Here is a 16,476-nt window from a genome sequence, read left to right as displayed (position 1 = left end):
TTTCCCCTTGGAGGAGAGTCGCAGACCAGAGGGAATAATCTCAGAATCATGGGTTGCACATTTAAGGCAGCGATGAGAAACAATTCCTTCTCACCGAGGGGAGTAAATCAGTGGCCCACATTAGGCATAGAGGTGAGGTCTGTCTTCACTAAAATATCCTAATGGCACTTGTAGTCAAGGCTCACAAACAGCACGGTCACAAATAATTGTTGGAGGGCATCTAAAAATATATCTAGCAGCTTAAAAAAAAAGAGAAGTTTGTGGTTTCTGCCATAAATAAAGTGGCTAGGATCTCAGTTGCAGTTCTTTCATAGTGTCCAAATTGATTCTAAAGTCATGGTGATACAATAGACAAACAGTTCCATCCTGCTTTGTATTTCATTGAAATGGCAGCAGTTTCAAAATCAGAACAAAACCCTCACAATCAGCAGAACCGTATTAACGACTGAACTGAGAACAATAAAAAAGACTGGTTTCAAGTGAAAATTAAGTTCCTGAACTAACAAACAATTGGTCGAGGATTTATTTAGAACCAAGTCATGGCACAGAAAATAATGCTTTCCCTGCTGAATCCTCAAAGCATCAAAAGGCATCCAACCAACAGACCACAAAATATTGAAGTTTGCTATTTTAACATTAAATTCAGCTAACAGCAAGCTTCTGGAACAAAAGTTTGACATCTGAAGTTTCCACCATAGTCCTATTAATCAGATCTTAATTTAAAATTTTGATTTAAATTGCAATGATATTAATTGTATGGAAATAGATTTATATCAATTTTATGTTTTCAATCCATTTCTAGTGGAAATATTTGCTTTCTATTTTGCTGCTTTCACGTGTGTTTCTACTGCAGGATGACATAAACAAGGAGCAACGGCATATGCAGACTTTTTTCTTCCAAATTCATACACACAATCTTCAACAATGACATTCATCCTAGCAATTATAAAAATTAATGGCCAGGCAACCATGTTATCCTATCCAAGTCTAGACTCCAAAATGTGCAGTTATTAATTGCAGTGGGAGTTGTGGTAACAGTAACATATAAAATCCCAACCAGTTTGGATTGCTAACTCTCATGGGAAGAGTAGACAGTCACTGACATGGCAGACCTGCTGTCTATGTTACTTTCATCACAAGAAGCCACCCTGCAGTATAATCGGGCTACTGATGTATAATCAACATGGAAAAGTGCGTCCATTTTCAACATTAATTTAAACCTATACTGAATATAAATATAGAAAACTTCACAGATAACACATGACTTTCAGTGCACAATAAAAATGTTTCAACCATCACATGCACAATCCCTTTGACACCTTGATCACTCCAGTTATTTGTGTATTTCAGTTCAGAACTCCCTAAAATATAAAATGAAACAAAAAAGTCTATCCTTAAACCTCAAGCAATCAAAACTCAATGTTATGAAGTGGCCAGAAACTCTTTGATTAACAAATAATGAATACGGTTAGTTTAAATAAAGTTTAAAAAGGGCTTGTGACTGAGCAGAGCTGGGCTCTCAATCTAAAATTTCAGCAAAGTTTTAGCATAGGAATCTCGGTATAGGGATGTCTGCAGTTAACAAATATATCCTAATTTAGATCTGCCTATTTTAAATAAAGTTTTTATTAAAAAAAAGATATTTCAAAACATCAATAATCTGTCTGGAAAGATGAAGTTTTTAATTTTATTCAGTGGATACACACTTGACAATATATTTCCTTTTCACATTTACCCATCAATTAACAAATGTCAGTGAGAATACAACATTTATAGTGATGTGGTAGTACAAACTAAGTTATGCTTACAAATGAGGAAAGGCTGCTGCATAAATTTATTTGCAACAACATCTTTAAAATTCATGACGTGGAGGAGCTGATGTTGGACTGGGGTGGACAAAGTTAAAAATCAGACAACACCAGGTTATAGCCAAACAGGTGTATTTGGAAGCACAGCTACCTGATGAAGGAGCAGAGCTTCGAAAGCTAGTGCTTCCAAATAAACCTGTTGGACTATAACCTGGTGTTGTCTGATTTTTAACTTTTTAAAAAATGCTCAGGGTTTCACTATCAAGGGCATTCCCATGTTGGTGAAGAACAAGTATTGATGTAATTGCTAATGTTTATTAAGTTTTTCAATGTAGTGATTCAGTTTCTCAGATAGCAATAGCTTTAGAAACAATTAAACTCACATCTACTCATACACAACTTAAAACAACTAAGCTGCACCACAGTGAGCAAAGATGAAACAAGGTGCTTTAACACTCCATCGAATGACCCCACAATTACTCACACATCAAATGCACTGAACTCCAAAGTTAGTCGAGTTGGCAGTCCAGCAGGGTCACCTTTCGAATAAAAAAATACATTTTATTTTGCTGCATGTTTTAAAATAAGTTTTATTTTAGTATAAAGCCAGTAATAATGCACGATGAGGAGAGGGGGTGGCCTTTGCAAATTAAACCCAGGACAGTGCTTTTTCCCCTCCCAGATGCTGGTACCGTTATAGTAATAGCCCCTGATGTTCCGGGGGCTCTCGTCCAGTCTGTAATCGTTCAGTTTCCTCTGAGTGAGCTCATGCCAGAAACCGGCGTCCAAAGCGCTGCTGAAAGGAGCAAACTGCAGCACCGAGCGGCCGGAGCCGGGGCCGGTGCTATCCATCGCTAAACACTTCCGCGTTGACCCAGCAGCCGCCGGGCGCGCGGTTAGTACGTCACGCCGTCCGGCACAGCCTGATGGCATCATCGTCATAGCCACACCCCCTTACTCGCGCCCCGGGGGCGGGGCCAATTGAAGGGTTGAACATCCAGATCAGACTCTTCCACCTCTTCACTGAGACTGTGCAGGGTAACTACAGCAAAACATACAACCCTTTTTTTTATGCACTCTGAATGACTCTTGAGTGCAGCAACTGACATTATGTGGAAGAAGGTGGCATGGTGGCTCAGTGGTCAGCACTGCTGCCTCACAGCACCAGGGACCCGGGTTCAATTCCTACATTGGGTGACTGTGTGAAGTTTGCAGAGTCTCCCTGTGTCGGTGTCCTGGTGCTCTGGTTTCCTCCCATGATCCAAAGATCAGGTCAGGTGAATTGGCTATGCTAAATTGCCCGTAGTGTTAGGTGCATTAGTCAGGAGTAAATGTAGGGGAATGGGTCTGCGTGGGTTACTCTTTGGAGGGTCTATATGGACCTGTTAGGATGGCTCAGTGGTTAGCACTGCTGCCTCACAGTGCTAGGGTCCCAGGTTCAATTCAAGCCTTGGGTGACTGTGTGAAGTTTGCACATTCTCCATGTGTCTGTGTGGGTTTCCTCTGGGTGCTCTGGTTTCCAACCACAGACCAAAGATGTGCAGGTCAGGTGAATGCTAAATTGCCCATAGTGTTAGATGCATTAGCCAGAGGGAAATGAGTCTGGGTGGGTTACTCTTTGGAGGGTTGGTATGGACTTGTTGAGCCGAAGGGTCATTTTTTACACTGTAGGGAATCTAGTCCAACAGGTTTATTTGGAAGTGTAAGATTTCAGAGCGCTGTTCCTTCATCAGGTAGCTAGTGGGGCAGGATCATAGGATACAGAATTTATAGAAAAAGATCAAAGTGTCATACAACTGATGCAATACATTGAACAAACCTAGATTGCTGTTAAGTCTAATTACTTAGAATGGGGTTGCAGGTTTCAATTCGTTAATATGTAAATCCCAGGTCTTCTTTCAAGTCACATTCCCAAGATAACTTAAGGTTTGATCTTTTACTATAAATTCTGTGTTCTATGATCCTGCCCCACTAGCTAGCTGATGAAGGAGCAGTGCTCCGAAAGTTTGTACTTCCAAAGCAAACCTGTTGGACTATAACTTGGTGGTGTTGTGTGATTTTTAACTTTGTCCACACCAGTCCAACACCGGCACCTCCATATTACGTGGAAGGGCAGCCATCCTAAACTCACTGGGAGTCATACATATTTACAAACCGCACCTCAACAAAAGGTGCTTTTTATAGGAGTATGTGATAAAACAAAGCTTGTTGCTGAGCCACAGAAAGAGGCCCGAGGTCAGACAATAAAAAAATTTTGTTAATAGGACTTTGAGAAAAGCATCTTAAGAAGAAAACAAGTTACAGAGGTGGAGAGCTGGAAGGACAGAATTTCAGAGCTTTAGTCTAGGCCACTGAAAGTATGTCTATCAATGGTGAAGAAGTTATAATTGTGAATGCAGAACAGACCAGAATTAGACAAGCACAGTAAAACAGAAGACTGCAGATGTTGGAAAATCTCAAACAAGAAGAGTGCTGGAGAAACTCAGCAGGTCTGGCAGCATCTGAAGAGACAGAAATGCACAGTAAAATCCCATGAGTTTTGAGGCTTGTGTGATGTCTCCCAGCTGGTGTATAGTATACTTTTAAGAGAAATAAAAACAGTTCTGAAGAAGTCATATCAGACTCTAAATGTTAACTCCATTTCTGTCTCTTCAGATGCTGCCAGACCTGCTGAGTTTCTCTAGCACTCTTCTTGTTTGAGATTTTCCAACATCTGCAGTTTTCTGTTTTTATTATACCTTTAAGAGACACACACAATATCACTGCCATCTGCAGTATGTGACCTGATGCTACAAAAGTTCTGGTCTCCATCTTAGCTTGTGACTGTAATATGTGTATATATGAGGAGCTGGAATAAACATCAAATGAGTTATTCAGAACTATTTGACCCATATTGAGTTCTTATATTAAAGAGTTTATGCAAATCTTGCACCATCTGGTACAAATAACTGGAGAAAACCTTGGACAAAAAAAAATTAGCCAAATTGACTGTCATTAAAAAAAACTTGTTGCTTAATGTCCTTCGGAAAAGGAAATCCGTCATCTTTTCCTAGGCTGGCTTACATGTGACTCCAAAATATAATAGTATGCTTGACTCTAAAGTGCAATTAGGAATGGGCAATAAATACTGACATAATTTTTAGTTATAAAGAGTTTTGATAAATAAATATTTGATAATACATAAAAAGTATTGCAAAAGCAGACCTTAAATTGAAGCCATAGTGGAAAGAAACTTGGAACCTCTCTGTAACTGTTCTCTCTCTTCAACATCATTGTACTTTCTATAGTTATAAGTGAAGCTATACCTTTCACTCCTTTACCCAATAACAAGTCAACTGTGTTCAAACATAATATCTTAGCAACTCCTATTTCTACTTTTTCTTGACAAGAAGTCACACTTGTATTGTGTTTTGTATGATAGATTATCATGTTGTCAAGATAAAAACATTTACCTTGTCAGTTTTGGTGCTTAAAATAGATTGCTAATTAAAAGTTATTGTACTGAACATTTGATAGAGCTCTCAAAAAGACTCCAAGAACTGTGTATTTTTTGATCATTCTAATGTGACTATAAGAAAGTTTTAAAATATTACCAGTATATCTTCGAATATTACATATTGCCTTATTTAATATATTGCAGTTCTTTGTAAGAGGATTGAATTTAGTGGTCATAAAGCTATTTTACACCAAGTTGCATTTAATATTATGAAATTGATACATTGTTACTGTCACCTTTTTCCCCTTAATGAATAACAGTCCAACAAGAAAGGTTTTAGATAATAGGCTTTTCTTTATTTAGGAGTGGGGCAAAATAATGATATTGTCAATTCTAAACTGGATTGCATCACAAAAAGAGAAGTGCACTGATTTCAAGGCAGTAGTTTAACATAGGCACAATTCCAGTCAGTCCTGTCACTAGATGCAGAGATTGTGGGTTAGTTTGGTCCCAGTACAACATCCTCTAAACAATTGGTGCTAATTTATCCTGTGGCACATCACCAGTTCCTTGGCCAAATAGCTGCTTACCAATTCAATTATTCTGCTTGACTTATTAATATGACATAATATATCAAAATGACATAATAAATGCATTAATTAACTAACATAAATGGCTTAATTTCCAAATATGTATGCAAAGACTCTCTTAGAATAACAATATCATACATTAGGGTGTGGTGTTGGGGCTAAGGTTGAACTGTGGATTATTCATACTTTCCCTGCCCATAACACATTTATGAGAAAGTTTAAAACCTCACTGTATGAATAAAGTGAAGACAAGTACAGGGAATTAATTTTCTTGCTTTTCTTGCCAATTTGGCCATGCTGTAATGTTCTAAGTCATTAATCGAAAATAATCTTCAGATGTAAACAATAGTAGCTCTCGTTTTTTCTGCTATTTATTTCTGTGAATTTGGCAGAATTATTCAGGCTACAATGTTTGAAAAATCTGCCAAGTTTTGAAAGTTCTGTTGAAACATAAATTGAATTGAGATAAAAGAGTGAAATATGCAGTAAAGAAAAGCAACATAGCTGTTATCCTTGAGGCAGTGTAGTTGTCGAGTTCTCTAATCCATAGTTCGATAGAATATTGTTTTCATTCCAAACCTTTCCCATATAATGACTAACAGATCTCAATTATTGCTGAAAAAAAAGAGACAATCCACCCTGATGAAACGCAAGTTGAAAATCTTCCATATCTCTTTTTTGAGCAATGCTTAATCTCTATATGGTCAAGTATGATTATAACTTAATTTGTGAGAAAATTCTAAAATAGATCATGTCAAATCATCATGACTGCCTGCACAACACTTCATTTCTAGTTATAAGGTGAAAAAATGAATCTACAAAAAAGACAAAAATAATCTCAGAAATTGTTCTCCATTGTCCAAAAGTGAAGGACATCACATTGATCATAAGGTACGTATTGAAAAATCCTACTTAACTTTTGTATGCACTGCTGTATGTTACAGCAAAGAATGCATCCAGTTCCTTTCAGATTTCAAATCATACTTAGCTCTTAAGACGGGAGCTTATTCCAAGTGTTGTCAACTATCTGTATAAAAAGAAAATCTTATGACATCTCGCCTAATCCTATGCTTGCAAATCTTATATGCATCGTTTCTCTGTGTGTTTCCTCAGAAGTTATAGAGAATCTTTGTGGAAAGTCTGGAAAGTTTATTAAAGAAACAAATGTAAAATGAAGACAATTGTTTTTGAAGGAAGGTTATTAATCCTTTCTGCTACATGATGAATAAGTTTTGACTCTAAAATTACATTAAATGTAAATATAGGATATAGAACAGTTCAGCACAGTACAATCCCTTTGGCCCTTGATGTTGTGCTGACCTTTTATCCTACTCTAAGATCAAACAAATCTACATACCATTCATTTTAGTATCATCCATGTGCTTATCCAAGAGTCACTTACATGACCCTAATGTAGGGACATCTTATGCAAATTGAAAATTAACCCATTGGACTATAAACTTTTATCCAACCCAGTCCAACACTGGCACCTCCACATCAGAGAAATTAATAGGAAAAGAGATTAGTAAAGTACAACATTACATTAACAGAGAAAAAGCGGTTGATCAGAAGAGGTGTACATATTACTGTGGAAGTTACTGGAAAGGTCACTGCTTACAGTAGCATAGCAAGGATAGTCTGCTCTCAATAACATACAATACATATAAAACCAGGATAATATCAATGGACTAACTTTGTAGTGACAATGCAGAGAGGACCTTTGCCTGTCAGAAGCACATCTCCTCAGTAGTTTTCCATTATTTTAATGAATACTGAATATGCTGACAACACTCAGAAATATAAGACCTCAAACTTTAGAAGTCTAATTTATGGGAAAAGGTTGCTAAACCTAGTTATACTTGTGAGAAAAGCAATCCAGAACCAAAATGCACATTGAGTAAAGGTTCAAAGACTTGGTGGTAAGTATTTAAATATTTAATGCAGATCATGAAATTTGAGAAATCAACAGAAATATAGAACAATTACAAGGCAGATTACCCAATGGATTTGAGTGACACTGAAATTTTTTTTTTGAGAATTATCAATTGAGGGAATGCAGGGAGGAATTGATTTGAGATCAATTAAAATGGATCAAGTTCATTGAAACAAAGTATTTTTTTTAACCAATTTCTAAACTTTAAGTTCCAAAGAAAGGTCTTTATTATTGGTAAAAAGAAAAAATAATTGAAAGCTATACATTTAATAAGTAGCAAGATCTTAATAAAAGCCCCATTTCAGTTAAAGACAACTAAAATATAGAAAATAAAATGCACTTATTTTTCAGCACTTTTTAGAACTTAACTACAAACAGGTTTGTAACCTATGTTTATGGACTACTTTATAAATGCTATAGAGTGCACAGAACACAATTCTCTAACAATGGTGAAACTATGATTTTTGTATTCATCTTGTATTGGTTTACAGACCTTCTTCAACTCTATGATATAGAGAAAACATTTTTATTTAGTGAATATTTACCAATCCTTCACATTGATACTGAAAATCCCTGTCAGTAATATTTATATTTTACGGTTACAGTCACAATATGAATTAATTTTGAAGGTTAACCAAATGGCACCCTGAGTATGTTTCACACACTGTATAGTTTTAAAAGGTACTTGTTTCACCTCCATTGATGAATTGTTGAAAAGGTTACATTATTTTCATGTATTTCTAACCAATAAAACTACTTTATTTTTGGAATTTCTACATCAATATGATGTTTATAAAGTGAACTGACATTTTTCAATGTTGTAGGTTTTCATGGTTACAAAAATGGCAGGTTTTCTTCCAAAGCAATGTTTGGATTACATCTAATGATCTACAAACTATAAATTAAGTTTAAATATGAAGAATGGTTTTGAAAGTTCTCTTAAAGCTCTTGTTACACAGAGGGTAGATGAATGGGTTAAGTGTTGAATTAATGTAACCCAACCATATTGTGAACATATGTATATTGTGATTGACACAATTATCACAGAAAGCCATGACTGTAAAGGTCACAAAGTAGGGGATCCAGCATACCATGAACCCTGTCATTATAAAACCCAACTGTTTGACAGCTTTTTTTTCTTTTACAATGAGAACTTGTTGCATGTACTGCACAGACCGTGAGAAAAACTTTTGCCATGGTAGTTTCAATTGATTAGTACCATCAGTTCTTATAGTTTCTTCTGATTCATTATCCCAAGACGTTGATACTGGATGTGGACAAGATAGGGAAGCAATCTGGAGCAGCATCGTATTGAATGTTTGTGAATCAGAGATATCTGATAGTTCATTTTTTTCATCAACTGAATCATCTCCAACCTTCTTATGTTCTTTTGTCATCACACTTGTTTGTTGAGTCTTACTGCTTTTTTGTCTGGACCGACCACATACAGGAAAGCACTTTAGTTTAGCTGTTGCAGCAGGACTATCCAGGGTTAAATTTTCCCTCGAGTTCACAGTATAATTTGATCTGTAGTTCAGTTCCATGTTCTGATTTTGTGATTTATTGTCTCTCAGTGACTTATGGTAAAATCTTGTTGAAATTTGTTGCGCCGATGCTGAAATTGAAAAGTCACCAATGTCTTGGTTATTTTCAGTATCAAGCATTTTGATTTGTTTTAAGTCAGAACAGTTAAGCCTACACTGTGAAAGTTTGCTTGAATCTTTGACTCCTGCATCTGTGCGTTCTTGTGAGTTTTCACCTTGCTGGTTCAGATATATTTCATGTTCGTGCCAGGATAGTTTCATATTCTCTTTGAACTTTTTTCTCTCTATGGTTGAGAAGATATCACCCCCTATAAGATCTTGTTGCTGGCAGTGTTTTTTTACAACCATGTAGATTTTTGAATAATACCACAACATCAATAAAAATGGGCCATAAAAGTTCAGAACTGCAGTAAGAATTTTGAACCAGGTAACATAACGAAATTCAGTGTCACATGTATTGTTTGTAACAGTCCTGATACCTCCATTTGCAAAGACGTGCCATGCTAAGATGGGGATGATCCAAGTCAGTGAAAGAAGCCAGGCCCCTGCAATCATTGCTGCTGCTTTGGTTTTGGTTCGATCCTTCAGATATCGCAAGGGTTGTTGAACTGAGCGGTACCGATCCACACATAGGATAAAAAGACTAAAAATTGAAGCTGTGCTAGCCATATAATCCACAGAAAGCCAAAACTGGCAAATCACTCTTCCTAGTTTCCATTCATTTTCTAATATGTACACAATATTAAGGGGCATGACTACCAAGCCAACGATGAGATCTGCGGCAGATAGACTAACTATGTACATGTTTGCAACAGTATGCAATTTTCTCTCACTTTTTACTGCATATAACACCAAAACATTCATAATGACAGTGAGTAAAGATAAAAAGGCTAAGACCAGGCCGAGTAAAATTTTCTTGGCAGGAAGCTGGTGGTGAAAATCTTCTATTGTGTAATTGTTTGTTGTAAACACTGTATAGTTTGTGATATGTATAATTGAGCTTGCAGTAATATTCATCATGGACAAGGAGGACTGGGTTCCAGCGCCTGTGTACATATATTTGTCTGAGCCGAGACTCCTGATCGATATGTTAAAGAATGTGCCTGAAAAACAAAGGTCTGTGAGTCAATACTTAGCATATTCAACAATGACCAAAATTAAAGCATTTAGCTTATGAATTATGTAACTGATTACACTGGATTGAATTTTCCAAAGTTTGTCACCTTGTCTCTTGGAGGGTTTCTCTCTGTGTGCTCACCTTAAGCATAAATCATGCCGCCAATCTCATGCTGTGTTGCATGCAACAGCAGCAGAAATGCTCCCTGGTACCAGGACCTTCTAGCATTGATGAGCCTGTGCCATATTTAAAGTAAAGCTGCATACCACTTCAAAAGCTAGAAGTCATGAATTGCCCTTCACTTTCTTCACATCTCTGATTGAGATGACAGAGATTAGCACCCTGGTACACAAACAGAGACAAGGTGGTCCTGGAAGGCAAGGTGATGGTGAGGAGGGCTGTCCTCTTTCCTCAGAACTGCCACAGCAAGCCATGGCACCAGAACCTGCCAGTCTTATATGAAGTTGCCATGTGGGTCAGGGCCATTTCCACAGTCTGGAGAAACACCCAGCAGTACCAGAAGAAGATCAATGATATTCTGTGCTCTGGAAAGGTAAATCCCTTTGCTATCTCATGCTCATTCTAACTCCGCTCCACCTACCTCGAAAGCTTATGGTCTACCACTGTCATTGCTTTATTTCCACATCTTCCCATAAACACCCTATTTCCCCCAAATTACCAATCTTTGCTGCCAGTTTTGCCTCCTATTCCGTCACTGGGAACACCTCACTACTTTTCCCCCACACTGCACCACTACCAAAATCTACGCCAGCTACTTTCATTTCACTCAATACTTGTGCTTGTCTCATTCAGGAAAAAAAATGGTCCACAACAGTCCAAACAATGTCAAGACATGTGGTGAGATGGCAAGCACTGGTCCACTGACCATATATGAGGGATGAATCTTTACATTGGTAGGAGAGAATAGAAACTGCTCATGTGTTGAAGCTGAGACATCCACAACCAGCAATTAAGTAAGGTTCCTTGTGATGTGCTTCACTGCTCATCCATTGTGAACATATTCTTAATATACTCAAGCTATTACCCTTAAAGTGTAACTCATCCCCTCTCTTGTTTTCTGCAATTACAAGTGTCTTTGAAGGAATATCTTGCTAGAAGAGGTCAGCTCCACTGGCCACTAATCTCTCCTCCATCTCTAAAGGAAGAAGCCATAGATCCCACAGAGGAACAAGAAAGACTGTCACCTGCACTCTCCACCAACTCAAATACTGACACCCTAGTTGGTGTGTTAGCTATATTAGACTCTGGAACACATTCTGCTGAGCACATCACTGACATGTCTATGCAGCAGGCTGAGGAAGAAACACCCCAGGTCACTTGCGCTCGAAAGGCAGTTAGAAAATAGGCACTTGCTTAGCCTCAGACAGGAGAGGACCTCCTGATGTTGGCAATTATTAACTTTGTGCAAATGCACAAGCAGTCACAGGCACAGCAGACAGGTTTTCTGGACATACTCAGGACATTGGATCAAAAGGTTGGCGATGTCCAACAATGTCATCTGTACCACGCTGGGTCTGGTATGTAAATGGCCTTGGGGTTATTCACCCAAAACTCAAAGGCCAACAGGCTCCACTAAGTCCCTCCTCCCTGGGACAACCCCCAACAAGAGGGAAAGGGAAAAGGAAATGGTCTGAAGGTACACAGGTTGCACAGGTGACACCTGAGGAATGAAGCCAGAGAAGCTCCCCTTCCTTACTGCTGCACAGAGTCACAGAGTCATAACGTCATAGAGATGTACAGCAAGGAAACAGACCATTTGGTCCAACTTGTCTATGCCAACCAGATATCCTAAATTAATCTAGTCCTATTTGCCAGCATTTGACCCATATCCCTCTAAACCTTTCCTATTCATGTACCCATCCAAATGCTTTTAAATGTTGTAATTCTACCAGATTCCACAACATTGTTGTTAGAATCCTGTCTAAAGGAGTGTTACTTCCTCCCGAGCATCCATTACAGCACAAAATCTTGTCATGTTTGAATGGGGGAGCGTCAGATATGAAACCTTGCAATAATGTTTGTAACATGAATTTTAATTGCACAAAAGAAAAAAAGAAAAGTGAAGGTGGGTACTGCAGATGCTGGAGATTAGAGTCAAGATTAGAGTGGTGCTGGAAAAGCACAGCAGGTCAGGCAGCATCCAAGGAGCAGGACAATCAACATTTTGGGCAAAAGCCCTTCATCGGTCATCCCTGATGAAGGGCTTTTGCCCGATTTTCCTGCTCCTCGGATGCTGCTCGACTTACTGTGCTTTTCCAGCACCACTCTAACCTTGGCAAAAAAAAACTCAGAAATCTACATTTGTACTTGGCAATAAAATGGGAATTGTTGCTTTTCCAGTCTCTATACATTTATGGTGAGTGAATGGTGACTTCACCCTAGTTACATTGGAAGTAGGTGTCAATGAAATCCGGTTTGGCTTGTTGCATCCAACATTTCTGTTCTCTATGATGGTGAAGGTGGTATTCTCCTGTTCTTCTTCCTCACCTTCTTCCTTGGAACAACGCTACCACTTTTGCTGCACCTCATCATTAATCACACCCTCTTTTTGCCTGCTCCAGTTGGCTCTGGAACAGCATGCAAAGACTATGCAGCTTACTCTCTACTGCAAGGTAACCCCAGAACTGTCCAAGCAGAGGATACTATCTTGAGGAGACCTGGTCTGGTCCTTAATAGTACAGCAGAAAAATGGGTTGCATTGTATCTATTCTCAGCCTCAATCAGGATTTTGTGTACTGGAGTCATCAGCAATGCTTGGAGAGTGTAGTCCTTGTGACCTGCCAGCCACCCTTATAAGAAATCCACCCCCTGACATAAAGCAGGAACATGAGACATGACATACTTCCAAGTACTGTAAACTACATATATTATTACAAAGCATCCTGTTCTTTGCAGACAGGAAGAACATGTACATGAATGGTGCCTGTTCCAGTTGAACAAAATAGTTGACAATCATTCACTGGTTTATTTCTTAGGTCAATCAGGGTCAATCAGCCTGGTAAAAAAATTAACAAAACCTAACTGTCAATTGCCAATCAGCATTAATGGGTGCATTCTCCACAGCAAAACCTTTATTAACCAGAGTCCACTGGACAACCGCAGTATAAATGCTGGATTTTCCCTTTGAATTCCCTATAAATTGTCATGACCTACTGGGATAGCAGGCTGGAAATCAAGGTCTGCTATTCCCAAAGTCATCATAAAAGTTAATCATTTTGAAGTAAGTATATAATATTGCCCAATTTACCTTGTTTTCTGATCTAGGTTGATGGAAAGCACTGATCAAATTTCTGTAATTAATAAGAGTTACTATTTATTATAAATAATTTGTAGCTACATGCAAATAATTATAAACCATTGGCTTATTACACTACAAATTAAAACAATAATGCTCTTTCAACATATACAGACACATATACAGACAGACAGACAGGGAAAATCACACCATGTGAAGAAAAAATTGGAAGGTAATTCAATGGTTCCTGTTCACAGGTGCTGAGAAGATCCTTGTGATTCTTCTACTGGTCTGAACATTGCTTTTCAGTTAGACAATAGACAATAGGTGCAGGAGTAGGCCATTCTGCCCTTCGAGCCTGCACCGCCATTCAATATGATCATGGCTGATCATTCCTAATCAGTATCCTCTTCCTGCCTTATCTCCACAACCCTTGATTCCACTATCTTTGAGAGCTCTATTCAATTCTTTCTTAAATGAATCCAGAGACTGGGTCTCCACTGCCCTCTGGGGCAGAGCATTCCACACAGCCACCACTCTCTGGGTGAAGAAGCTTCTCCTCATCTCTGTCCCAAATGGTCTACCCCGTATTTTTAAGCTGTGTCCTCTGGTTCGGCACTCACCCATCAGCGGAAACATGTTTCCTGCTGCCAGAGTGTCCAATCCTTTCATAATCTTATATGTCTCAATCAGATCTCCTCTCAGTCATCTAAACTCAAGGGTACAAGCCTAGTCGCTTCAGTCTTTCCGTGTAAGGTAATCCCGCCATTCCAGGAATTGACCTCGCGAACCTACACTGCACTCCCTCAATAGCCAGAATGTCTTTCCTCAAATTTGGAGACCAAAACTGCACACAGTACTCCAGGTGTGGTCTCACCAGGGCCCTGTACAGCTGCAGAAGCACCTCTTTGCTTCTATACTCAATCCCTCTTGTTATGAAAGCCAGCATGCTATTAGCCTTCTTCACTACCTGCTGTATCTGCATGCATGCCTTCATTGACTGGTGTACAAGAACATCCAGATCTCTCTGTACTGCCCCTTTACCTAAATTGATTCCATTTAGGTAGTAATCTGCCTTCCTGTTCTTGCCACCAAAGTAGATAACCATACATTTATCCACATTAAACTGCATCTGCCATGCATCTGCCCACTCACCTAACTTGTCCAGGTCACCCTGTAATTTCCTAACATCCTCATCACATTTCACCCTGCCACCCAGCTTTGTATCATCAGCAAATTTGCTAATGTTATTGCTGATACCATCTTCTATATTATTAACATATATTGTAAAAAGCTGCGGTCCCAACGGATCCCTGCGGTACCCCACTGGTCACTGCCTGCCATTCCGAAATGGAGCAGTTTATCACTACCCTTTGTTTCCTGTCAGCCAACCAATTTTCAATCCAATCTAGTACTTTGCCCCCAATACCATGCGCCCTAATTTTGCTCACTAACCTCCTATGCGGGACTTTATCAAAAGCTTTCTGAAAGTCCAGGTACACTACATCTACTGGATCTCCCTCGTCCATCTTCAGAGTTACATCCTCAAAAAATTCAAGAAGATTAGTCAAGCATGATTTCCCCTTCATAAATCCATGCTGACTCTGTCCTATCCTGTTACTACTATCCAGATGTGCCGTAATTTCATCCTTTATAATAGACTCCAGCATCTTTCCCACCACTGAGGTCTGACTAACTGGTCTATAATTTCCTGCTTTCTCTCTCCCACCTTTCTTAAAAAGTGGTATAACATTAGCCATCCTCCAATCCTCAGGAACCGACCCCGAATCTATCGAACTCTGGAAAATAATCATCAACGCATCGATTTCCCGAGCCACCTCCTTCAGTACCCTGGGATGTAGACCATCAGGCCTCGGGGACTTATCAACCTTCAGACCTAACAGTCTCTCCAACACCAAATCCTGGCAAATATAAATTCCCTTAAGTTCAGGTCCTTCAGCCACTGTTACCTCAGGGATATTGCTTGTGTCTTCCTCAGTGAACACAGATCTGAAGTACCCATTTAATTCTTCTGCCATTTCTTTGTTTCCCCGTAATATATTCCCCTGTTTCTGTCTTCAAGGGCCCAATTTAAGTCCTAACCATTTTTTTGCCTTGCACATACCTAAAAAAGCATTTACTATCCTCCTTTATATTATTGGCCAGTTTACCTTCGTACCTCATTTTTCCTCTGCGCATTTCCTTCTTAGTAATCCTCTGTTGCTCTTTAAAAGCTTCCCAGTCCTCAGTTTTCCCACTTATCTTTGCTATGTTTTTCTCTTTTAACTTTATATGTTTCTTAACTTCTCTCGTCAGCCACGGCCACCCATGCCTCCTCCTGGGATCTTTCTTCCTTTTAGGAATGAACTGATCCTGCAACTTCTGCATTATACACAGAAATATCCGCCATTGTTCCTCCACGGACATCCCTGCTAAGGTATTGCACCATTGAACTTTGGCCAGCTCCTCCCTCATAGCTCCAAAGTTCCCTTTATTCAACAGAAGTACTGTCACTTCCGACTGTACCCTCTCCCTCTCAAATTGCAGATTGAAGCTTAATGTATTATGGTCACTACTTCCCAATGGCTCCTTCACTTCGAGGTCTCTGACCAATTCTGGTTCGTTACACAATACCAGATCCAGAATTGCCTTCTCCCTGGTCGGCTCCAGCACCAGCTGCTCTAAGAATCCATCTCTGAGGCACTCCACAAAGTCTCTTTCTTGAGGTCCAATACCATCCTGATTCTCCCAGTCTACCTGCATGTTAAAATCCCCCATAACAACTGTAGTGA

At 39.0% G+C, this 16,476-nt stretch overlaps 2 protein-coding genes across 3 annotated transcripts in view; both read right to left on the bottom strand.

Moving 5' to 3' along the window:
• Positions 1–2,684, bottom strand: part of atg7 (ATG7 autophagy related 7 homolog (S. cerevisiae)) — a 141,065-nt gene extending 138,381 nt beyond the window's left edge. For both annotated transcript variants that reach the window (XM_087994249.1, XM_043707933.2), the window contains exons 1-2: positions 2,501–2,684; positions 2,293–2,347 (exon numbers count right to left, since the gene is read on the bottom strand). In XM_087994249.1, coding sequence (XP_087850375.1) covers positions 2,293–2,347; positions 2,501–2,660 — 215 coding nt within the window. In that variant the 5' untranslated portion in view covers positions 2,661–2,684. The remainder of the gene's footprint in view (positions 1–2,292; positions 2,348–2,500) is intronic.
• A 5,204-nt stretch (positions 2,685–7,888) lies between these two features.
• hrh1 (histamine receptor H1) lies at positions 7,889–10,396 on the bottom strand. The gene has a single exon (XM_043708633.2). It carries the CDS (start codon positions 10,365–10,367, stop codon positions 8,676–8,678), a length of 1,692 nt encoding a protein of 563 aa, XP_043564568.2. The 5' UTR covers positions 10,368–10,396; the 3' UTR covers positions 7,889–8,675.
• Between the last annotated feature and the right edge of the window lie 6,080 nt (positions 10,397–16,476).

This window comes from Chiloscyllium plagiosum, unplaced genomic scaffold (assembly GCF_037043375.1).
Source record: "Chiloscyllium plagiosum isolate Xiang-an unplaced genomic scaffold, Cpla_swu_hap1 HiC_scaffold_14, whole genome shotgun sequence".
Lineage (NCBI taxonomy): Eukaryota > Metazoa > Chordata > Chondrichthyes > Orectolobiformes > Hemiscylliidae > Chiloscyllium > Chiloscyllium plagiosum.
This window is presented reverse-complemented; position numbering and strand designations above follow the sequence as displayed.

Coding starts and splice junctions, on each gene's coding strand:
- hrh1 (XM_043708633.2), bottom strand. CDS start 10,367: ATGTACACAGGCGCTGGAACCCAGTCCTCCTTGTCCATGATGAATATT.